The sequence below is a fragment of the Ips typographus genome, linkage group LG4, assembly GCF_016097725.1.
Source record: "Ips typographus isolate SLU linkage group LG4, UJ_Ityp_2.0, whole genome shotgun sequence".
Classification (NCBI taxonomy): domain Eukaryota; kingdom Metazoa; phylum Arthropoda; class Insecta; order Coleoptera; family Curculionidae; genus Ips; species Ips typographus.
In genome coordinates, this window is record NC_138425.1 from 10640664 (window position 1) to 10666214 (window position 25551).

At 32.1% G+C, this 25551-nt stretch overlaps 2 protein-coding genes across 14 annotated transcripts in view; one reads left to right on the plus strand and one right to left on the minus strand.

Moving 5' to 3' along the window:
* The window catches only part of Stacl (SH3 and cysteine-rich domain-containing protein), a 52141-nt gene that overhangs the window by 13956 nt on the left and 12634 nt on the right, over positions 1-25551 (minus strand). For all 13 annotated transcript variants that reach the window (XM_081978858.1, XM_081978860.1, XM_081978867.1 and 10 more), the window contains exons 3-10: positions 13192-13300; positions 11556-11625; positions 11043-11195; positions 9196-9360; positions 7861-7941; positions 7397-7600; positions 5598-5873; positions 1760-1902 (exon numbers count right to left, since the gene is read on the minus strand). In XM_081978858.1, coding sequence (XP_081834984.1) covers positions 1760-1902; positions 5598-5873; positions 7397-7600; positions 7861-7941; positions 9196-9360; positions 11043-11195; positions 11556-11625; positions 13192-13300 — 1201 coding nt within the window. The remainder of the gene's footprint in view (positions 1-1759; positions 1903-5597; positions 5874-7396; positions 7601-7860; positions 7942-9195; positions 9361-11042; positions 11196-11555; positions 11626-13191; positions 13301-25551) is intronic.
* Positions 15702-17301, plus strand: LOC145728092 (uncharacterized). The gene is made up of 2 exons (XM_081978088.1): positions 15702-16504; positions 16567-17301. Exons 1-2 carry the CDS (start codon positions 16307-16309, stop codon positions 17266-17268), a joined length of 900 nt encoding a protein of 299 aa, XP_081834214.1. The 5' UTR covers positions 15702-16306; the 3' UTR covers positions 17269-17301.

Sequence of the window (25551 nt, forward strand, 5' to 3'; positions counted from 1 at the left end):
GGTTGAGTAAGAATTCAGTTTATTTTTGGTTATCAGATCAATTTAAATTATGTATTGATTTGAACTGAATTTGACTAATATAATAAATGTGAATTGTACCTAAACCTAAGTTATGAAACACTGAATAGCATTAATTGCACAAAACAGAAATAATTTCCAATACTCTGGAAACAAAAGGGTTGAGTTTAAATTTAATATTATTAGTCCCTCTAGATTGGCCAATTGAATGAATTAATCGAATCCGTATATTCTCTAAATACCGAAGCGAGGTTTTAATTGTATCATTGAAAATATTGCGTTGTAATCCGAGATATTCCAATAATTTGAATTGCTCTTCTGAAGGGACTGAAAAAAATAAAATTTAGGTGTAGTAAAGTCGTGAACACTCAATTTCAATTTTAAATATTAGTTTCAATTGCTAATATCGTTCAATCAATAAACAAAACATAAACTTTCAGTAACAGATACGTCAAACAGTTAATTGCGTAAGTTGGTTGAAATACAAGAGGGGAGTTGAGACGAAAATTGAAAGTTTTTGTTTTACCAATTGAATTAATTAGTTTGGTAATTTAAAAAAACATAGAGTTGGGTAACTTATATGCAGGTTAAATTTTCCAGAATAACAATATTATTGACAACCACAAGATTTAAAATTTTGCCTGAAGCTTGAAAACCATTTTTATCTCTTAGTTTATATGGACACTATAGTTCCTAGACAAATTTAGCATCAAGTTTAATTTTCATTTCATTATCACCTGCATTAACTAACATTGCAGGAAGTAGGAATCTTCTTAGAACTTCCATTATTGACGTTCAGCGTCTTATTAGCTCATTAAGCGATTGCTACATTATTCGATAGTTTTGGAGAGTCAAACATCAAACTTTGAATAGCTTTAAGGTCAGACCATGTTACATTTTGTAAAACGAGACTCCGGAACTTTAACGACGTCCCACAAAAAAGCACGTTTCCGGGATCACATTTAAGTTTTAAAAACTAGGACATCCACGATTTTTCCTGCTTTTCAGTTACTAAAGCGTTGGCATTTTCTGGAATTTGCAATGGCACAAATATACCAAGGGTGCTGTTTTAATGTGTGTAATTAAACTTAATATAAGGACAGTTATGACGTCTTGAAATTGCTATTTCTAGGAATAAAAGCCCGAGGCGTCAATTTCAATTTCGCCGAAAGAATTAACCCTAAAGCTCTAAGCTACTCTATCCATTCCACCTCAATTTCTGAAAGATTGAGTTTAATCTAAAATAAACGATGTCGTAAAATCCAATTATGTTGTACTTACTTTCAAAAGAACGTGTGTAGACAATAAAAACCTTATTCTAAGGACAAAATAAAAAGTTTTAAGTTGCAGCTCTAAAGTTCTGGTATATAAAACGAATTATATCCTCAAATAATTTGAGTATTTGGCGTTTTTTTATCAGTTTGATTTTTATGTTTGTCTGGCCCTTATCGAAAAGCTATAAATCACTCAGTTTGATAATGCTCATTTGACAGTTCACAGTCACAGATGAAATGGTTGAAATGGAATATTTTAAAGTCGTAAAATTCTCCGCGTTTGCTGATGCTGGCAGCCCTTATCCATGTTTTTAAAAATTTCTCGTTAAAAGATAGTACAGACTTTGGAATAGGCAAATATTTGTTTAAAACTTGTGCCACGTGAACAGAACTCTTAGATTGTCTATACTTTCTTTTAAAAGTTTAATAATGTAAACATCTTTTAGGAGTTTTTTCAGTACACTTACTTTGTTTCCTCCGGGGGTGGAGTTTTTAGGCTTTTAAAAGCTTTAAGCCATTTGTTTTTCATACTTGCTGTAGAAGACGCGGACATTTTACGTTCGCGACTTGCTCCCGCATCACTTTCGAGTTTATGAGTAAATAGTTCTTTCTGAAATAAAAAAAAATAAAAATTTAAAACAATACTACAAAAACAAAATAATTGGTGTTTACACCTATAATTATAAAAGTATGATAAGGTTTTGGTTAGAACAGGTTTCATTTTGTATTGGATTCTCATTTAGCAAAGTGGTATAACAAGAAAAAACTAATAAAATATGGTATTATTTTCCTTTTTCCACCAATTTTATTATACGTAGGCTGAACTCTCTTAATGGTACTTAACTTCCAGCGAAACATTGTAGACTGTCTGGCTTAAAAGTCATGAGCCATTTACAATTATGTTGAGTGGTAGCTGTATGTAATGAGTCTGCATAGAGTTGGCAGCGAATTTGCTTTTTATTGCACACAGCAAATGCCATTTAACTTCAAAATTGCTCTTTGTAAACGCATTTGAATGGGAAGAACTTCAAATAACGGGTATTATAGTACTAAAGGGTTAGTAAAAGCGTGCGTTCAACTTGATTTTAGGAACTTTATGCTATGTAAGACTATACAAAATTGAGTTGATATGTTAGGGGTAAAAATCAACCTTTCTATACTGTAATTTGGTACAAATTGAGTTTGAAGCAAATCTCACTCAATAGCTATGTTCTGGTAAAAGTGAGGGTTAAGTACAGTAATTTGAGGGCAGGGACGACAATTTGCTTGGAAAAAGGTCCGGTCCATTACTTTTATGGTTCTTCGTAGGCCGGTAATCGACTATCTTCAGTAATGTCGTGTGAACTCATCCATCTGTAAATCTGCAGTACAAATTGTAGGAATTGACTCTCTGTGAGAACATCAAACTCTATTAAACAAATTCCTGTTATACAAAGTACGTTTTCCAATCAGTTTTGTAAAATCCGCATAAAGTGAACTCCGCATACTATACAAAATGTTATCGATACTTTTGCAATATATTACCAGCAGTAAACTCCAATATAGGAAACTGTAACGCATAGCGAGGATTGCCCATTTTATGTAGTTCCGCATTGGCAATTTTGTTTTTGTATTTTGAACACCAGGCTTCTCATTAATCTTATCTAAAGTCCATAAAATCAGGTTTTAAACTGCAACTATGTGAATAATTAGAAAAATAAATTAGTCGAGATATCAGCAGTAAATTAGGGCAAAAACAGTTTGATTAAACACTAAATTATGCTGTTAGTTTATGACTATATTATAAATGTTTAGGTTTATTTTATTTGCAACTTAACATAAACCTTTGTCTGAGATTGTGTTATATAGGGGGTATGACCTAAATTTGTGTTACCCATTATGTAATCTGTATTAAATAAACCTTTGTTTGTTTAACAATAATAAAAAAAACTAAACTCTCTCAAATGTAAAGTAGCAACAATACAATAAAATTGGTTTTTAGTAAACTGTGTATCATATATTAAGCAGTTATGAAAAAGTGGTATTTCTAAGTACACTGGTCAATTACTAAGAGTAACTTACCAAATGGGCCTTCAGAGACAACCAACCCATTTTTGTAACAAATTTAGGAACGATTAATTTTAACAAATTTTAAAAACAACACTGAACCCGTAACCGTATTGTCGCGCTTACACGGTTCGTGCTATAATGGCTTAAACCGTTATCACAATAAATAAACCACGTTATCACAGACCGAAATAATCACCGTTAAACTACTTAAATAACAATAATATTTGATTCAGATTTAATCGAGAGTAAATGTATGTGCAGGTTAGCGTAGAACCTGCAAAAGTTTTATTGATAAATCCGACTGCGCCAGAATTCTACGCAGACGGACGATCCAAAGCGAAAAGGGACGAAGGATAGCGACCAAAATGAGCCAAAATTTGTGAGTATTGCAGCAAAAATCATGCTAAAAGCTTTTATAATAGGTTATTGTTAAGTTTATTACACTTTGGGTTAATGACTCTAGTTCCTGTTAAATACGCATTAATTTGTTTTGTTAGATGATTAATTTAAACGCAAAGTGGAATATACAAACAAAATTAAAAAAAGTTTTGTGTTGCTTGTTGTTGAAGCCTAATAAAGTATTTCTTAAGTTTTATCTGGAAATTTGTTCGGTTTGGGTAAAAACAAAAAAAAAAACGTTTTTCAAATTATTCATATTGTATTACCCTACACATTATTTTAATATTAATGGTAACTATGTAGTTACCTAACATAATGACTATAAACACAAATTTGACATTTACGAGTAAAATATATAATATTTTATTAGGTTGTAATTTATATGTGAAACAACAATATTTTAGCTTTATGTTTTATATTTCCAATATTTATTATAATACTTCACCAAATTCTGGTTAAACGTATTTTATTTAATGAAATGTACTGGGCGTAATTATGTTAAAAGGGTCCAAATATTCTATTTAAGTTTAGTCAGTTGAAAATAACGATAGTTTCAGAAATTCAATATAGATTGTATTGATAGTAGTTTTGTAGGGAAGTAGATTGATTATTGATTAACACTTTACAGTTGTATTGAAAATTGTATTAAGAATGTTGTAAGTAAAACAATAAAATACTAAAATAATTTTTATTCCGGCAAGTTTAATTGTTGGGTGAAGTTATTTGGTTAGAGTGCACATCAAATAATGTATGTGGCTTCAAGGTCTGAATTCTTGGCGACGTTTTCGATAGTAATTCAATCAGTGATGTAGTTGCCATCTGCCGCTTAGTTATTTTTTACCAAACACACTAACGTAATTAAATAAAAAACATTGATTTTGATAAACTTATTACATAGTTTTTCATGCTTATCAGCAAGCCAAAATTGCAATTCAGGTATGCGGTGTTTGACAATTTAGAGCAGCGGTATGAAATGTCTCTGTGTTTAAAATCAGTTCAGTTTGGGTTATACGGTGGTTGAGCCAGGTATTTTAGACTTCCCAACCATGAAGATGACACTCTGAATATTTGATTATAACACCAACAGAATGCTACTGCGACTGAATGTAAATTTATTGATAATGGCAGTCACTCATTGTAAATGGTTTTTATTATAAACGAAACATAATAACGTACACAATTTTCTTTAGATCTTCAATGCGTAAAACATTCCAGTGCGATGGAATAGTTTTTTTTGGGTTTCTGGCGTTTAATTAAATATTTACTAGAGCGCACATGATGAGTGAATAAGCAATACAAGCAAAATATCGATCAGGCATTCAATTTTAATGAAGGTAATTTAGGAAGTTGGCTGGCCCTTCTAGAAACCCTAATTTAAAATAAGATTGGAATTTTTGTTGATTTCTGCTTGTTAATTTAATATTTTATGAGTCGGTTATTATTTGAAGCATGTGTGATATAATTTATTATAGAAGCATCTTGAAAATATCGCTTAAATGCCAACTTGCCAATTTAAAACATAATATTGATGTTTCCGGCTGGTAAACCAGTATTACACGCTTTTCAAGCTTCTTTTATGAATATTTTTCATTTGAACACTATATTCTCTAGTGAATAAAAGTCGCCAGAAAGCCGTTAATTAAAGCTGCACTGAGATCTGCATAGATTTGAATTTTAAATAGTAGTGATGTTTGTGCATTGCTATTGATCGTCGATTTTCAAGCGTTTATTAAAATCTTCTATTCAAATACGAATCCCCCAGTGAAACACCGGAAAGTTAAACTGAATCGATAAGAGTTTTGAATTAATGTTGGTCCATGGATAATTTTGACATTACTGATATGCAAATTATCTTACCTGTGAATTGATAGCACTTAGATGTATCTGTGCGACTCTCAAATCGAACCTTTTCATGGAAATGTCTTCTTGAAGTTCGTTAGCTTTATTATAGAGTGAAGCGTCCACCGATCTCTGCTGTATCCTCAACAGTGTATCCAAAGCTTCCTGAATTTGCCTTATCTGCACCTTAAGATCGTCCGATTCTTTTTTGAGGGCATCGTGAGACGGCTTAATCTGGACGGCCGAAAGCTGATCTATCACTAATTCATCTTTGAGTGGTGGAGGGATGTTCTCCTTAAAAGATAAGGATTCTTAAGTTAATTAACTATGAGTTACTGTGACATGTCAGATAAAGCCGGGCAATGCGTTCTAATTAAGGTGAAATTAATTGATTACTGTCGGACTGCTAGACGAGGATTTTCTGTTTAATCAAACTTTCTTGCGGTTTCACTTTCTCAGATAAATTAAATGTATTGTTTACTCAGATTTATTTACTCGAGTTAATGAAAGTTTTAGGAAATCGTAACACTAAGAAAATTTTTCTAAAACTAAAGTATTTTCTCACTTGTATTTAACGCCAACTAAAGTTTTGAAATGATCTTTTCATTCCCTTTTTAGTCTCACAAACACTGATTGTTTCCTGTCTAAAATAAACCTCTTGAGGCTTGTCTTCTTTGAAGTCACACGCAAAGTTCACATTAAAGCTCCTAATCCCAACAAAAGCTTGAGGAAAACAAATCTAAACTTTGAATTTTGTTTTTAAACTTGGTTTGATTTTCATTTATTGCCCAACCAATGTTGAAAGTTTTAAACTGTGCAGAGAAATATTAGTGATGTCAGTATTAACGTGGTGGAACGCGTATTCGATCGGAAAACTCAATCTCAGGCTGGAAGGTTTGTAATGTTTGAAAAGCTGGAAAATGTAAAGAGAAAATTCATACGCGAAAATGACTACAGCCCGTTCGTAGGCTACGTTGGAAAAGCAAACTATTTGCAAACATTCAGTCAATTTTGAATCTTTAAAGCCCAATTCTAAATAAGGCAAAGCTATGTAACAGTATTGGGAATAAAAAATTTCGTTCTGCATGTTCTTGTCAGTTTATTATTTGATAAGTCTTGAGTTTGGGTAAAAAGTCTAAAACATTTCTCTCAAGCATCAAAGCATTGGTTTACGATGAAATAAAACTCATTCGTCTTTGATGTTTTGACCATATTAAAGAAATAAAATATTTTCTTAACCGTACTCAAACACCGCGGAATTTGGTTGATTTGGTTCCGTGAACCGGATTTTCGAGACAAAGGGTAAACTGGCCGAAAGGTCTCACACAGAATTTACCGATAAAATTGATTCAAAAATGTTTTTCGTATAGTTTGTTTTAAAATTGGTTTTAAATTGAATTTGAACACACAAAACAGTTTTGGAGGTATAAAATATTGCTTATACATATTTCTTTTCATTGTAATTACTTGAAAGATAATTTGTTAGGTTGAATCTATATACTTTGAGACAATAGACCATCACTCAATATCATCCAATTTACTAGCATCCGTTTTTCCTTAATTCTTAATAAAACAACTCCAATTGTCGAGAATAACAGATTTCGTCCAGCGTTCGTGCGCTTAACGATTTTGGCCCAAAGTTATAATTGAATAATTAAAACTTTGTTTCCACTCGTTCTCTTCTATTTCAATAGAGATTAAAATGTGATTCTCGAGATAACGAGAATATAACTAAAATATTAGCCTGAAATTGCTAGAGCTAAAATTAGACTTATTCTTAATTTGTTGGTAAATATTGGCCAAGTGAAAACACTTACATTGTTGAGTTGTCCATTGGCAATTTCTCCATCAGCAGCATCCGGCGATTGAGGAGGTTGTGGAGGTACAAATACGCGTTTAATGATGAAACCTCGAGCTTGAGGAGTTGGTAGGGACCGGGATAAATGAGTCAAATCTGATGATCCTGATACGGATCTGCATTGATTTACTAATGATTCGTAGCGCTTTGCTTGCTCTAACGCCTAAAAAATACATAAATATTACTAAAAATATCCGAGGCAGCAAAATCATGTAACTTTAATGAATTCATATATTAATAACACACAAAGCTTGACGTTTTCGGGTATGAAATATGTCTTGTCGTTAGCACCCCTCCAGAGTTTATACCCGTGAGTGTTTAAAAAAAAAAACTGGTAAAAAGCTAGAATTCTTTGCACGTAAATATTTTACGCTGTGATTTGAATTTAGATATTCTTGACAATGAAAAAGTGAATCCACTTACCCTACTTGACACTATTTCTGCACCCTGTATAACCGCTTCAGTCACTGTTGAACACAAATCTGTGTAAATTTCTTCTAATTCCTGCAACAGAACGTTCACGTTAAATTTTTGCAGTGTTTTACATTTTCGTGGTGATAGTATTTTAATAAAACCATTTGAATGTAGTATACGATGTCGCAGCAAGATTAATGGTGTTACCTTTGAGTCTGTTTTCAATTGGATTTCCGACAAAATATATCTCCGGGGTACGATTTATTGGGATTGCTTCAGCTTATATGGGAAACTTTTGTAAGTAGAGTCTTACATGAAAATGTAATTTTATATTCAGGAATAGAAATAGTGTCTTCAGTGTTCAGTTTTATTAAGTTTATTAATATTTAAATTACTAGTAAAACCATAACGGTTGTAAATGTTTTGCAGGCTTTTATCAAAGTGATAATTCAAATTTATTTCTGTTTAGTCTAATTCCATTATCCACGCAATTTTGATTAAATAATTGTCTGTACAATATGGTTGTTTGTTTGCGACATTGCTAATTGAAACTACAATTTCAAACATTTCAAAATCCCGTGTTTTACCGACCGTTAAATGTGTACCCTTTTGTTGTTTTTATTGTATTATTGTTAGTTAAATTTACTACTCTACTAAGTTCTGTCATAACAATATTAAGCTTAATTCTTGTTATGCAAATAAACAATTTTGTAAAGCAAGAAAAGTGATCCATCATAGCCTGAAAGACCGGTGAAATTCGTAAAGAAGTTTGCTTTTGTTTCATCCTAATCCCAAGATAATCTTTGTTCAAAAGTTGGAAGCCTTACATAATTCACACCTAATAATTAAATAACAATTTCAAACATTTTACAAGGCAAAAACGCCAACTGAGATGACTTTTTTGGATTAATATTCGTAAACGTTTTGAAACTTGTTGTTTAAGAAGAATATAAAAAAAATCAAATGTATCAAACAGTTAAATTTATAATAGCATAATTTAGGAAAGTATGACACACATTTCTTTGTTTGTAAATTAAACTTTGGACTATAAATTTAAAGTGCACATACCAAAAAACTTAACTGCGAAAGTTTATCGATTGTGACGGCAAAACATATGTCCATGTCAAATTTTAATTTAATTTATTAGAACGGACTAACTTGGTTACGGTAAAGTTCAGCCATCGACGTGATGCTTCCGGAAAATGGGGCGGCATATCCGTGGCAGATTGCACCCTGGAGATGTATTTTGTCGGAAGGGTTGTACGTCAAACCAAGTTCATAGATAAATTAGATAAGGAATCCGGATTCGAACGAACTTGGACGTGTTTGTTGTGGCATACTTACCTGTAGTAATGACGGCAATGTTGTATTTCCAAATTCCTCCATCATACCGTTGGTAGCGTGAAGTTGTTGCACGTATGCGTTGTGTGCATTGAAATATGAGCTTAGACTATCAGTCGTGGGATTGGATAGGTAAGTGAGGTAAGCGCTTTTGTATTCTTGCCTTGTCTAAAACAAACAATATACATTTAATCTAAAAAAGTTAACAACTGTTAGCCGCAAATTCGTATTTGAAAGCTGTACTTCACAGAGAAACAAGTTTAAGACTAAGTCGAGATAAGTATATTACAGTATAAGGGGATTGTTCGATAAAATAATATTCCCCTTAACTAACAGGTGTTTACTTTTCAACTCTGGAAACTTTTCAACCTATGTTGGTAATATGATAATCCTGTAAGAGAAACTTGTATACAAATATAATCTGCTCAACGGACTTTGTATTTTCTTGACCTTTTTTAACTTTTATATTCTTTACTGGAGAATTTTTTTGGGCTTGCAAAGGTTGGATAGCGAAATACTGTTGTTTCTGTTTTGATGTAACTTTCAAGAAAAAGTTGATAAACTCATCGTATAGCTGGAAAAAAGTGGCAATGTAGATGTGCTTTTATAGTTTTAGTTTTTTTTCGAATATCTTTGGAACTATTCGGATAATCAAACTTTTTAAAATTGCATTAGATGCAGTTTTAAATTGCGCAACTTTGCCCAAATTTAAACGATGTGAACTAAAATTTGAAAATATAAAAACTTACCTACCCTTTAATAGAAGTGTTGTACACGAATCACACATATTTACTTACTAATTTATGTTACAAATTTATTTATTTTTTTACATTACAAGGTTTGTGTTATTTACACCATCAAGACTTACTATAGTTTTTAAAATATAGTGATTGTACAAATCAATGAAAACAATTATTAGTATATAGAGTGTGTCCAGGATAAGGAGGGCCACTATAAAGATCTTGAAAATTGTTAGAGATACAGATTTGGTTAAATGGGAGAAAAGGATCGTATTTCTGGCCTTAATAAAAGGATATACTATAAAAAAGTTGTTAAGAAATTAAGTAATTATTGTATATCACAACACACCAAAAAATATGATGAAAGCTGATAATATTTTGCTGCTCGAACTGTGCAAATCCAAGAAAATTTTGTAGTAAATAATAACATCTACTTTAAATGTAGTTTAAGATGTTTTTGAAAAACTTGAGTTAAAATTGACTATTAGTACAATAATCTCTGAAACAGGACGAAATTTAATCAATACAACCAGCCACTCTTTTATTTAGTCAAATTATGTAAACCCAGGAAAATCGTGACATAAACTTCAGAGTTAGGTTCGTATGCACCATAAATCACTTCGATGACTTAAATCTCAGCCAAGTAGACGGTTGCAAGTGCTCAATTCACTTTATTGATTGGATTAAAGTTCAATGATGTAAACGTGGTCAATGACCCAAAACTTTAAGCACACAAAATCAGCTTAAATTCTCTGTAAGTTATGTGAACACCATCCTTAGTTTCAGGTTGTCGTGTAGTAGAAAATGTTGAGAAGCTGCAGGTGCAGGATTAGTTTTTAATTAGTTTCCAGTAGTACCAACCAATTTTGTTCAAGTTATTTCAGTTGAAAGCTTCTCGATTAGACGTAATGTCCCAAATGTCCAGTCAACGTAAGGTTTTCTAAATTAAGACAAAGAAACGGACCATCAAATGAAATGAGTTTTTCCCTAGCGCAATTTTCCGCTTTCTAGATAATATTTCATGATACGTCTCAAAACTAGTTCTCGGGAAGCATTTCCAGATTGTCCAAACTGACAGATTTAACACTAAATCATTTCTAAAGACATTACCTTAGCCAACTTTTCCTCTGTCTTAGCAATTATAGTCTCGTAGCTCTCTCTGTGCGTAAACACTTTCCTGGATTGAATTTTCCTAAAAAATGACCTGTCCAACATTGGTCGTGACACTTGTCTGCCCAAAATCGAAGCAATATCACCCAAAGCCTGTGAATCGAACTTTAATTAAATGATTGAAAACAATTTCCGTCGGGTAATGTGTAAGAAAGCTCGTTAGATTACGGAATCTAAACTCTATAGAGTAGAAGCACTTAATCAGGATTTCATTGCATTGGATAAGGAAATTGTGTACTGGCAAGTGAAGCTTGAAAATAATCGGAAGAGCAATAAAAACGAATTTAGTTAGGATGAAATCTACTAAATTAACACATTGTTGTGTTAATTTCTGTTAGAGAGTTCATTTTTTACAGAAATACAAAAAAACTAAAATATTCTTCAAATTATCTGATGATGAGCAGTTATTAGGAGATTTTGTTCCTCGTTTACTTTGATAAGGTTTTCTATTACCTGCGAATCGATCTCAACTTCCTGAAGAAGGGCCTCCCAGGTATGAAATAATGAGCTAGGGCACGCCGGTCTGAAAAAGAAAAATACCGGTTCAGATAAGCAGAGTTCTTGCAAATTTAGTTTAGTGTAATATCATGTTGTAACATAAACCTTATTTTGGAAAACAAGCCATAAAACGTGCGTTTGTTTTGAGTTAGCTCGAGAAACTGCTTTAAATTTGTATTATACTGCCCTGTAACGAAGAGTAATAGTTGATCGTGGTTAACCCAACCTAAAGTGGATTAAATAAAAGATTTAACTTTACCCCACAAGCGTAAAACCAATAACACTATTTCAGCCACAGCATAAAACATACATAACAAGGAGGTTCACCTGAAAATTTCTTTAATTTTAATGGGAGTTAATGTGGAGAAATAAATTCTGTACTCCCAGTTGGCTTAATATGACTTTTAAAGAAAGTTAAAACTTTTGTATGTGCAACCAAATAAAACGAGAATATGGAACAGGAAATATGCAAATTATGAATTAATATGCACGTTGCGTGTCAGTTTCTGTTGCATTCTGGTCATAAAGCGGTAGTGTATTGGCTGTTTATGTACCTCTTTCAATTAACTTACCTAGGATCGTCGTTATACAGGTAGTTACTTGTTATAGTAATGAACTAACAATACAACTGGGATGAAGGTTAGTTCGTCAATGAGTTAATAGTTTGAGTTATGGAATAGCAAAGGTACGAAGGCGTAGAAGGGCCACAAACGTTATTTTTCTTAAATTTTTACTTCAAACTCAGAAATTAACTAAATTCCGACGTCGAACTCGGAAATTAGTTAAATTCCGACTTCAAACTCGGAATTTAGGTGTAATGTTGTCAAACTGACAAATTCTACTATTTTTTTATATCTACTAATTAAGATCAAAGAGTGTTTGCAATGTTGCCAAACTGACTAATTTTACTAATTTGGTTTGAAGAGTATATGCAATGTTATCAAACTGACAAATTCTACAATTTTGGTTTGAAGAGTGTTTCCAATCTGTCCAAACTGACAAGTTCAACTAACTTCTTTAAAGTGTGTTTGCTTGCAATGTTGCCAAATTAACAAACTCTCCTAATTTAGATCGAGGACTGTTTGAAATGTTGCCTAACTGACAAAATTTGGTAATTTGGTTCAAAAGTATTCTTGCAATGTTATCAAACTAACCAATTCTACAATTTTGGTTCGAAGAGTCTTTGTAATGTAACCAAACTGACAAGTCCGACTAATTTCTTTGAAGTGTGTTAGCAATGTTGCCAAAGTTAACAAATTTTACTAATTTGCTTCGAAGAATGTTTGCAATGTTGCCAAACTGAAAAATTTTGTCTAATTTGGTTTGAAGAGCTTTTGCAATGTGACAATGTAAATTCTGAGTTCGAAGTCGGAATTTAACTAAATTCCGAGTTCAAAGTCAGAATTTAACTAAATTCAGAGTTTGAAGTCGGAATTTAGTTAATTTCCGAGTTTGAAGTCGAAATTTAAGAAAAATAACGTCTGTGGCCTTTCTACGCCTTCGTACAAAGGTTTATGAGAATTGCTAATAAAATTTATATGAAAATACATGTACTAGAATAAAAAAAACAGTTTTTAAAAAGGTTTCCCACCTTTCCTTGCGAAGTTCGTTGTTTCTTTTACGAAAGTTTGACACCAACATCTGCAACTCCTCGGCGTGTTGTTCATACATCTGACCGAGCTGTTGCGTAAAATCTGAAACTAAAACAGATCTGGAATTAATTAAATTCAAATCCTCAACGTTTTGAAACTTTTGGATAAAGTGTGTGCTGCATGGATTATGATCGTAAATAACAACGCATAATATTTTCTACTAAATTTACACCGATAAAACTGTCTAGCATAATGAGAAAACAAAATAAGCTTGCCGATTTTTTTGGCATTTGATCGTGTCTGCGCTAGGTATTAATTAAATTTAGAGGGCTAATTGAACGACAACGTTTAATTATCTGTTACGGTTTAAAGTTTGGCCTTGTGTGCACCGTAAACTTATTATTAAAATTAATTAGGAAACACTTGGGTCTAAAGTTTGGTCGATAAGTCAAGGTCCACGACAAATAATCCAGCAAAAATAATCTCCTGAACGGAAAATCGATCACCAAACAGAATTTTTCTATGATGTCTAAAATTTACTTTGGCACTCCAAAAAAAAATTGAAAATCATATCACGTCTATAAACGAATCAACTTTTCTAAAAAGTTTAAAAAGTAATTTTAAACTTAGAATCCTATGCGAATTATGTTGGAAAAGGTTAGTAGAAAAGTTTCAACATGGGTTTATAAGCTTTTACGGGTAAGTTAAATTGGAACAAACTATAACTCCGCTGCTATTTTGTTCCTAGTATTCAAACATTTATTTAACTTGAGCAAGCAATCGAACCGTGAGTGTAAACTTGTACAATTGAATTACCATGACATAGTTCTAGAGACTTGTTAGCTCTAGTTCTTTTTCGACACGTGACAAATTTAATTTGCCAGCAAAAATTAGTCGTTCTAAGAAGTTTTGTTCTTTCAGTTGCACTGTGGGTTACTAAACAATTTGTTATTCTTTTAGAGTTTCAAAAAAAAAGGGACTAAATACCAGCTAGCTAATACATCACGTGTGATATATTGACTTAGGTCCAAGCAAACACAGTGACTAAACTTCCGTATAAACTATAAATTCTATCTTTGGCAAAATTCCAAAATTTCAACTTGTTGATATTGTCATGGGTATGCAAAGCTTTTTAAAGGTTACTAAAGTTAACGCCAATTACTTACCACGAGTGCTTTTATTGTTATTTATATACGCTTGCTCGTTTATCTTTATGGGATATTTTGCTGGTCTGTGAAAAACTGTCCAGGAAAAGCAAATATTGTTTTCTCGCTTGTAAATATGTATATAATCAAGCCAAGTTACGAGTTTACTGAAGTTAAAAATTTAAAATGGAAATGTTTTTCGCAAACTTTTCTTGTATTGTTAATTCTGTACACGTGTTGTAATTTTGGTTTTTGTGATTGTAATAAAGCTTAAGTAATAATAAAAAATGTTTATTCAGTCTGGATTTTAAATGATTACATATTATCAGAGAGCCAAGTTGCGTAATTTCAAACATATCACGAAAGGAAAATGAGAGAAAACTTTCTAGAATAAGGCAATGCATGACGTGTTGACCTTACACCTTTCACGTTTCTAGTAATTCTTATTCGTCTAAGAATAAGTAGAAAACCAGTTCCGGATTTAACTCAATCACCGCCAGGTGATAATATTTATACTTAACTTAATACATTATAATTTCAATTTTTAGTCTTAAAAGAAGCTCGTGAACAGCAGCTTCAAAATAGTCAAGTGAATTTAAAAAGATCAGTCTAAAAAACCTAAAAACTGTAAGGTAACGTTAAGGATGATATTTTAATCTTAAAAATAGTCACATGATTCAGTGTTTAAAACTAAGAAATGGTCACGAGACCTCTTAAATACGATTTGCCCATTTAAAACACACATGACATGTCGCATGACCTTTAGGATTGCTTTTTGAGGTTAAAAAAGAGTCACTAGAACTTTAAAAATAAATTTGATTAAAGCAAATCGTCACGTGACCATTTTCACTATAAAAAAAAATCACGTGATTTTAAAATAATCAGTCAAAACTGAAAAACAGTCACGTAACCGTTCAAATAATATTTGTCACAGTCAAGTTTGTATTTGTCACGTGATTTTTGGGATTTCGTTTTGACGTTAAAAAAGTCACTAGATTTTTAAAAATGTATTTGATGATTGAAAATAGTCACGTCACCATTTTCACCTTAAGAGGAGTCACGTGATCCTTCAAATAATATTTTGTCCTTTAAAACGGTCACATATATTTATTTAAGGTTATTTAAGGAGCTACCAAAAAGTGTAAATATGAAAAATTGTAGGAAATTCTCTACAAGATTGTATTAAGATGTTTTTTTTCAAGCGGTCTAAAATAAGCCTATTGTGTACCTGTACTGCCGGCGTAGAAAGGCTGCCTTGTACTAATACCAATGAGTAAAAAGAACAAGTATCAGGAGGTAACAATAATACAAATTATAACCCGTTTGTGCATTAAGCGAGGGGGACGAAAGTCCACCATCTTTGATAGCGCATTCGCCTACTGCGCAGTTGAATTGACGCAGTCATTGAAAGTTTGGAGTTCAAACCCGCAAAAATTTGTTGTTTGTATTTGTTGTAGTATAGTGTTAGTTTGTTTTGTTTGTTTGTGGTTCTTTAACAGTTGAGTTTTGCAAATTTAAATTAAGTTGTACAGTGGACAAGATTAAATTTAGATCTGATAGTGCCAACCGGAAGTTGACGGCCGCCATATTACTCCCCCCCTCCCCCTTGTTTCTGTCACCCACTTTGTTTGCTATTGCTCCTTCCTGCTATGTTTACATTTTTTTTATTCATTGACTAATACTACTAATTGCGTTGTTGTATTGTCAAATAAAGTTTCAGTGAAGCCGTAAAGCGACCTAAATCGCCGAAATGAGTGATAGTGATAAAATAAGTTGTACACCACCTGCTTTAGCAGCAATAGCGTCAAATACGCTAAATAATTTGATTCCTGGCAGGTCCCGCGAAATGTATGAACGAGCGTACAATAAATTCACCACTTGGGCCAGAGAACACCAAGCGGTTAATTTTACCGAAAATGTTGTATAGGCCTATTTTGCCCATTTAAGTAAATCATTGAAGAGTTCGACAATGTGGGCGCAATATTCCATGCTTAAAGCTGAGCTAAATATTAAAGACAGTATAAATATTCTATCGCATAAAAAGGTGCAAGCATTTTTAAAGCGAAAAAGTGAAAACTATGCAGCTAAAAAGTCTAAAACTTTCACCAAGAACCAAGTAGACACTTTTTTAACAGAAGCACCTGACAAAAAGTATTTAGCCATGAAGGTAAGATCCGAAACAAAAATGAATTTATGATTTTTTTTAATATCTATATTCAACATTTTTAGGTTGTTTTAATATACGGCATATCAGGGGCATGTCGATGTAATGAACTGGTAAACTTGAGAATTCAAGATATTGAATACATGGAAAAATTAATCCTGGTTAAAATTCCACACAAGAAAAATTACAAGCCCAGAACATTTACAATTGTTGGAGAATTTTACATAAATATTTGTAAAAAATACTTGTCTCTTCGTCCAGATGTTATTGATACAGATCGTTTTTTCATTAAATATCAAAATGGAGTTTGCCACAGAGTTGTAATGGGTATTCACAAAATCTCAAGTATTCCCAAGGAAACAGCGTTGTTTTTGAAATTGGCTGATGTCAAAGAATATACTGGTCACTGCCTTCGCCGAACCTCTGCAACTCTTGTAGATAATGGTGGAGACGTTTGCTCATTGAAAAGACACGGTGGTTGGAGGTCTACAACTGTAGCAGAACGCTACATTGACGATTCTTTAAGAAATAAAAATGACACAGCAATGAAAATTCTGGATGTAAATGATTGTAATTTAATACCAATGGAGAACAATACCACAGATGATATCAGAGTAATTTCAACAAACCCACAACAACAACCTACTTTAAATGTAGACCAAGAACTAAAGGGGCAGGAATTTCGTTTATGGCAGAATTGTAAATTTGAAAATTGCTCATTTAAACTGACGGTTCATAGTTCGAATACCGACAAAGAAAATGTGTAGATTATTAGTTACATTTTTCTATTAATTGATATTTTAATTTATGTTAATTGTGTCGTGAATATAAAAAGTTTGTTATGCAAGGAATAAAGCAAACAAACATGAAAAATCAGTGGTTTATTATGCCTAATGAAAAAGTTGAATTTATAAGACTGTGTTAAAATGATTGACCAAGTTATGTATGCTAGTATTATCCTAACTAGCCAACAAATTGGGTTTTCCGGTTAAAACATCGCAAATCCATACACCCTGTATACATGCCGCTTGAAAAAAAAAATAGTATACGTTACACAGACGTAGAAAGCGATTATTGTACAATAATCGCCTCTTTCTACGCCTAATAACATAATATACTATTTTGCCATTAAGACCCTCGCTAAGGAGTTAAAAGGCAAAAAGAGACAAGGTGTACCAAACTGCTTTTTTTCTCTCTCTCTCTAACTCTCTCCATTTCGACTGAAAAATAAGCTTATACTATCACTTTCAATGTAATATAGTTAAGATGTTGTTTTTTTCTTTGTACTATTTTAATATTTTTACATCTTTAAGATAACAAATATTATTTATATGGCAAAGGTTGAAGTAACATTCGACTTTCCTTCATTATTCTTAAATAAGTGAAAAATTAATACGTGTCGCTGACAATATTTGTTTTCACACAAAAACAATTTCACAGAATGTCAAACTGAAAATAAAATAATTTATCATTGCACGTCAGTTTTTCCTCCTTGAAACACTCACATTATGTGTTTCCGTGTAAACGCAAGTCGACTTTCATATAGATTTCTCTTTGATGACAAATAACCTTCCTATTTTGAGCAAATATTGTAGCTTTAATGTAAAAGCTGAAATGCTCAGTAGACAAGCAAAGTTTAGTTAAAAGCTAACAACAAAACAGTTTTCTTTGAGTTGGGTAAACTTGGTTTATTTATAGACTTTAGACAAGTTGCCTCTTTGCATGGCCCTTTAATTGCACACAGCACGCGCCTTTTGACTAAAAATAAAGTTAGCAACAAGTCTGAGAAGTAAAACCCATTTGGACTAATTAAAAAGCTAATCTTGTTTGCAGTTGGTACTATTTATATATCATACTTACAGTGTTTGCAAAACTGGATGTAAGCAGGAAACAAGCAGCTTATTTTACCCAAGACTGGTAGAAACATATAAGTTTAAATAAAGTAAATTTGACTTTCTTGAAACTCACTTAATATAAAGCAGTAAAGATTTGATACATTTAACATTAACAAAGTTGAAGGAAGAGAAAATCATTTGCAAACCACCTTTTTAACACTGGATTAAACCATCAACAATTATTGCTATAAACTTGCTCAAACAACATGTTTCGTCTGGATACGTTAATTAAATTAACTATTCCAACTTAAGTTTATACGTCTCTGTTTATTTTATCGCCTAACGAGTTCAGGTCAACTTTCCCATTGCTTAGCCGAAATATAACGTTAAACTTCCGGATCACCGCTTTAGCTCCAAATAAAATAGAACATGTTTGCTTTCGATTTCAATTCGAAAGTTTGCATCGTTTTGCTTTTAGTCCTATATAAACGGTATTAACTCTAGTGTCATTTAGCTAAAAGTCGCACGAAACCATTTAGTCCTCATTCTCGAGTTGTAGTGACAAGCGTTTTAGGGATAATTATACATACTTGTAAAAACCAAAAGTCCTACAAAATTAGAATTTTTGGTCTTTGAGGATTAATTTTGTTAGGATCAATTTTTGGATAGGAAAATTAAAATTTCATCGTACTTTAAACTGGACAAAACCCTTTTCAAAAGCGTTCAAAATTCAAATGCTTTTAAAAAGAAAAGTTATATTACAATGGGTGCAATTAACTGTCGTAGAACATTCTAGATAATTATTGTATAGAAGGTAAAAACTGGGGGTAATACAGAAATACTTCAATCTTTTGTCCCTTTTCTAAGGATTGATTTTATTTATGTAAAAAAACAATCGTTACACAAATTTAAAAATATCAGATTTTCGAGTGGTCTGTCCCAATTTTAGTTCATCACGCTACATTTTCGCACATCTATTCCAATAAACGTGACGTTAGTCTATTTTACAGCTGACACGTTTTTATTATAAAATCGTCATGTTTTCAACCTTGCTAGTCACTGGGGTACTGCAGCAAACTTTTGTTATACTCGTGACATAATTAGCGGCAAATTAGTTAATTGGACTCTAATTCCGCGATATAATCACTGCTCACTTTAATGATTACCTTTTAAAGCTGACTGCTTATTAGCTGGCTGGCACAAATAATTAGCCTTGCAGTTAAACTAGGTCGAAAAAATCGATAAAATAAGGGGAAAATTAAACCATATAGCAACAGGTAGCAGCTAAACAATTTACATTGTTCGGGTAATGATATTCCATAAATTCCCGGCAACGGTTCATTTGCAGGAAGAAAACCGGTCTTTTCTTCTGGTAATTTAAATTGAACTCTACCAAGGTCAATAATCATATTTCATGCTATACAAAAGGGTTTCTTTTTAAATGTCTAACCGGCTAATACGATTATTATTTGTTTTGTAGAAGTGAAATGGACTTTTCATTATCTTAATGGAAGTCATTTTTCGTTTTTCCCAGAACCAATTCGAAGTGATTATGCAGATGATTCGGTATTGCTGATTCAATTAAGTCCCGCATTGAAAACGTTTACCCCAATATTCCCAATTTGACCATCAAGTTTACGTTTCAGGATATTGTTCGCATTTACGGAATATCAAGTTGAGGTAGTGATTGACATACAATTAGGCCAAGTGGATTTGTCCAGTAGATTGTTCCCTACACACGATGTCCTCTACTTTCAAGAACAAACGTTGGTGTCGAAGTTCTGATGAGGCAAAACCTGTATATCCATTCTTGTAACACAATTCTTTTACTTTCTAATAACATTAATATACCATAAACCACACCATAAAAATAACCAGGTTATTCAAAACAGACTATATCTACTTTGCTAATCCTCATAATATTGATAAAAAATGTAATTTGTATTACTAATTACCCTCGTAAAGGGGACAATAACGAGAAATCGGAACACAAAAATCGTTATAACCAAAAATTGCAATTATCCAAATCTTGTTTGGATGTGAAATTGCACTGCATCAATGAATAGATTTATTTCGTGGAACTCTAATCCAATCAATAAAACGGTTTGAGCAATAAACAATTAAATCGGGTTTCACTCGTGTTATAAGTGACTAATCGGATCCTATTGGTTGCCTGCGTTAATAGGATTTAAACATGACAGAAATAAAAACAACACAAGTTAAACATGTGACGATAAAACTAAAATAACATGTCACAACAGTTGTTTTGAGCATTTTATGGTTTTGATCAGTTTCTCTTTAGAAAATTTGACCGGTAATTTACTACCAAGTAAATTACAAATACTGTGTTTCTCGCAAATTTTGACACCGCTTTTCTCTCTAACTGTACCGAATTTTGTATTTTTTTTTAGATTATTGGATAGGAAATTTAATGAGGATTTCAAAAATGTGCCTAAAACAATCATTTTCTTACTCCATGTGGGTTTTACAGGCAATTTTGTCTCTGGCTGTCCTTTAAATCATGTTCAAATTTCAGACTTCAGCTGATTTAAATATTTCTTGCAACAAACCAGTTTTTCCTAAATAACTCAAAAACGGTGAAAGTTACAAAAAATTCAACTTCTTAACCCAATACCGTAAGTTTGCAGGTTGGTATTTGCTTGCAGTATACAGGGTGTGCATGAAAAGTATGGTGGTGCACTATTTTTGTCACCCTGTACCCTGTAACTTTTAAGATTTTAAGACAAGCACTAGAAAGAGGAGCTCAAAACGGTTCTTTTAAGTGGTTGAAGATCCTGAATTCCCAAAAATAACTGAGTTACAGGGTACTCAAGGGACTAAATTTCAAACCACAAATTCATCTGATTTGAAAATTTGTTACATCAAACCAGTTTTTGCTAAATATCTCAGAAACGGTGAAAGTAAAAGAAAATTTGAAAGAGAGCAAAAATTTTTGTAAAGTATTGCTAAACTGATCCTTGAAAGTTTCACAGTGCCGCTACTATACAGGGGGTGCATGAAAAGTGTAGTAATTCAGATGTATGACTTTTCAAACTTCAAGCTATATACTAATAATATAAAGCAAATTTCAGTTAGATACATAAATTTACTGGTTAAATTTCCTGTCACACTGAACTCTGATTTTTTTAATTCATTAAATTACAAACAAAAAAATGTTGGAAGCCTCTCATCACAGACGATAGAACTCCTTCAAGCAAGATACTAAACTTTGATAGACTGAACTAAAGCCGTAAAGAATCTGCAGAATCCATTTATGAAACAACCTGAAAATTCCTTGGAAGTTTTAAGTGTGACGTTGGCAAAGTTGCTTTCGTAACTTTTTAATAAATTCAATAAATTTCACAGGTCAGAAATATTTATGAGTCTCTTTTAACGGTTGCAAGAGATAGTTAGAAACAAATTAATGTATTTTCGTATAAAGTTAGATGAATCAATTTTATTGTCAAACTTTCCACACATAATTATCTGAAACTAAACAGTACTCAGTACTTAGTTAATATTTTACACAGACTGAAAGCTATTTTCCCTTCATGTTTGGTTTGCCTCCACTAAAAAGGGAGGGTCTATTTACCATCTAAAAACATTGTTTCAATGTGAATAACCTGGAACAAAATTTTTGGCTTCCTATGGCTTTTATTTACAGTAAGGTTTTATAATTATTATTGATCACCCTGCAGATTAATTTGATTAGTATACACACTGTTCTAAGCTGTAAATTGAAGTGAAAAAATACGTTTGCGTGTCTCTAACGTAATACAAATATTATGTAAATTAAATAGTCACAAAGCAAATATTGCAGGGAAACAGTGTGAGAATTTAGTAGGTTAGTGGTGTTATGAAACGTTAAAAAGAATGAATTCTACTGTGAAATATTCACAGGATATTTTTCCTGAAAGAGTAACTTAATCATTTTGACTGGTTTACGAATCAAAGCTGGTCTCTCTAGAGCTTTTTTCGACTTTATGTGACAGTTTCCCAACATATTTTTTACTCGTTCCTATTAAAAAATTCTAACTGCGTCCTTTTACTTTTTTTTCGGCCGATTCCACCCGCATCAAATTACGTTTGAACTAACCTGATAAACTTTGATGAAAAGGGAAATCTGTAAAAACGTTTTTAGGGCTTGATTTTAAATTAAGGCAGCTGCCGAATAATTATTCCTGACTTTTTATTTTATTCACGTTTGTGTCGAATTTCAATTGCAAAATATGAAAATGGGTCGACTATATTCTCATTTTAATTTTTAGTTTAATTTTTTTTGAAAAATCATATTCATTGTAGCACATGTTGGTAGTTTAATTAATATTATTTCATCAGTTTTAACCTTTACAGAACATATTAAGGGCTTTTGACTTTAATACACTTAAGGCTATCGATTTCCGTCTGCAATGTATTATGAATTAGTTCTCCAAGCTTCCCCTCTTATTATGTAGGAGGAAAGTGTAATATATAGGGATTCTGTAATACATGTTGGCTTTAGTCAGGCTGTAAAATTGCTTTGCATATTACGCAGTTCAGGTCTTGGATTCTTGGTGAAAGGATTTTGTTTGAACTATTTCGCCACAGAAAATAAGGTTTCTGATACGAAAAGTTACAGAGTTTACGTCACGAAATGTTGGCATTATACACCAATTTCATGTAATGTTCTTAAAATAATTTTTATTGGTTATTGTTAAGTTTTGAGGCGTCACCTTCACGGCACATACACATCATATAAATTTATATCGTAACGAGGAATTAAAAAAAAATTGTCAAGAAGCCAGAACTTTAAAACGTAGAAACGTTGTAAGAATCTACTTGCATACAAAGTGTTTTATAATTCTAAGCTGTTGGAACTGCATAGTAGGCTTAGTGTTGTTTTCAAACTTATTCACATTTTTCCATTGGCACTTCCGAACCTACTTTGTGACGAAAATATATTTCGAGTTTATTTTCTTACTTACTGGTTAAGATGGAAAAGGTCAAGCAAAAAAAAACAATAATTCATTAAGTGATAAAACAATTCCAATTAACGTAAAAAAAACTAAGTTAAAAGCCTGTAATGATGAGCTTATGTAAAATAAACGGTTAAAAGAGGAAGTTAATTTGAACAACCCCTTTTAAATAAATATTACTAAATGTTAAATAAAATTTGCCATCACTGGTTAATGAATCACTTAAATCACTGTGATTAAATTATTACATTCATTTTCACTTTCTCGCCTAAATCTTCTTAGAAATTAAACGGAAAGCGAGTCCATTAGCAGCCCAATTAAAATTTGAAACTTCCAAGGCTTAATGAAACAGCTCCTACTTATTAATGGTTAGTTAGTAGTTCTTTTTGCTTTAATCTGGTTTTATAATAGTAGTTTAAAATAGTCATAATCCACAATCTCACAGCTAGCATTTTCAGGAAAACGGATTATTAATTTAATAACATCTTATCAGTACATTTTACTGCCTTCAGGACATCCCAAACAACTCTTATTTCCTTAAAAAATAACTAGTAATTTTGAAAAAGTAATGACTCTTATTGTGATCAATAATATTAAAGATGTTCTAATATTACCTGTTCCAATTTTGATAACAGCAGTTTATGCTCTGAATTTATATTATCTGTAATAACTACCTGACTGGAATAGCGTTGTGGACCTAACGAGCAAATTGTCTTCTCGGTAAATATATTGCAGCCTTTCCTATTAGTATTGGGAAGGGAGAGTAGGTAATATGAGGAGACCTTTTAGAAGGCTAAATTTGTTTTTTAAACGCCTAGTAGAATTAGTTTTATCATTATATGAAAGAGGTTAGTTTTATCAGAGTCAAAAAAGAACAGGGGAGAGTGTGCTGAACTGATTGAACTAGATAACTGCCCAGATATTTTGAAAGAAGACTGATCAATGTCAAAATCCAACATACTTTAAAGACAAATTGTTCATCCAGGTCAGGAAAGAAGAAGAACATAGTTTTTTTAACTATGTGTTCAAATGATTGAGCTGGTTAATTGCCTGGAATTGCAAGTATTTTTTGAAAGATATTTGGAAACCTCTGCCAAACATTAACAAAAGTTTATTTATATTTAATTCATAACATACAATCTGGCTGTAAAATTGTCTATTCAGTACAATTTGGTGTTCTACTTACAGAATTCTCTAGCCTGTAAGTACTCGATTAGTGATGCAAGAATATTAAACACATAAGAGGTAGGATCGTAATCCCAAAGTAATTAAATAACAACGTAGGTTGGTTTTAGTAATAGCATTATAGTTTATCAGTAAACTTCAAATAGATTGTTCCATGTTTCCACTAATATAGCGCATTGATTTATCGGCATGTAAGTGCAGTGCCAGGATTTGTCTAATCTTAGATATTAGCAATTTTAGAGCTGTAATCAAATTTAAGTGAGGGTGAAAGTGATATTTGATTTTCTTTAAGTATTTTTACATTACTTATGATTCAACAAAGGTATGGTAAGTGGCCCTCAAAACGGTGCAACATAAAAAATAAATATGCTAATACAATTTCCTAACAGGCAGTGGAAGTATGCTGAAAGAAATTTTATACCTGTCTGGCCATTTAGGTCTTATTAAATATTTATTCATGCAGCACCTACCTTTGATACAGTAGTGAAAATAGCTATTTACCTGATATTCTAAAAGGAAAATTACTGTGTGCACCTGAAAAGTGAGCTCACACGTGTTCTTTGCAGTCTAATTAGAACTTTACAGTAATTTTTTTTATTATAGTAAACAAATGCTGCTGGAAATTACGGTCTGGAAAAATCGGTATTGAGCTATTTGTTTTTATTAGAATTGAGTATAAACTAAGTAAATTTTGGTAACTGATCGTATTGTAATAGAAAAATAATATTACCCATTAAACTTGACAACTTTTCAAGATAGTCCAAACGTTTGCGTGACAAAACACTATCATGTTTTGAGGTCCGCAAATATTGACTTTCTTAAATGTCAATTTTCATTAGATCCTACAGACAAAACACCCAGGGACATCGATTAAGTGGGTCTAATTGTCCATTTTCCTGTCTTTCCTATCTCTCTTTCCTTCTTTTTCAATAATATGCCACGTTGAAAAGAAAAATATCATAAAGTTTTGCTATTTCAGACAGTGAAGGAATTAATAAAAAAAAGTTCCATTAAATCATAAAGTATGTTTCTTTATTTGGAATCTGTTACAAGAAAGTATTTTTTCAGCTAATAC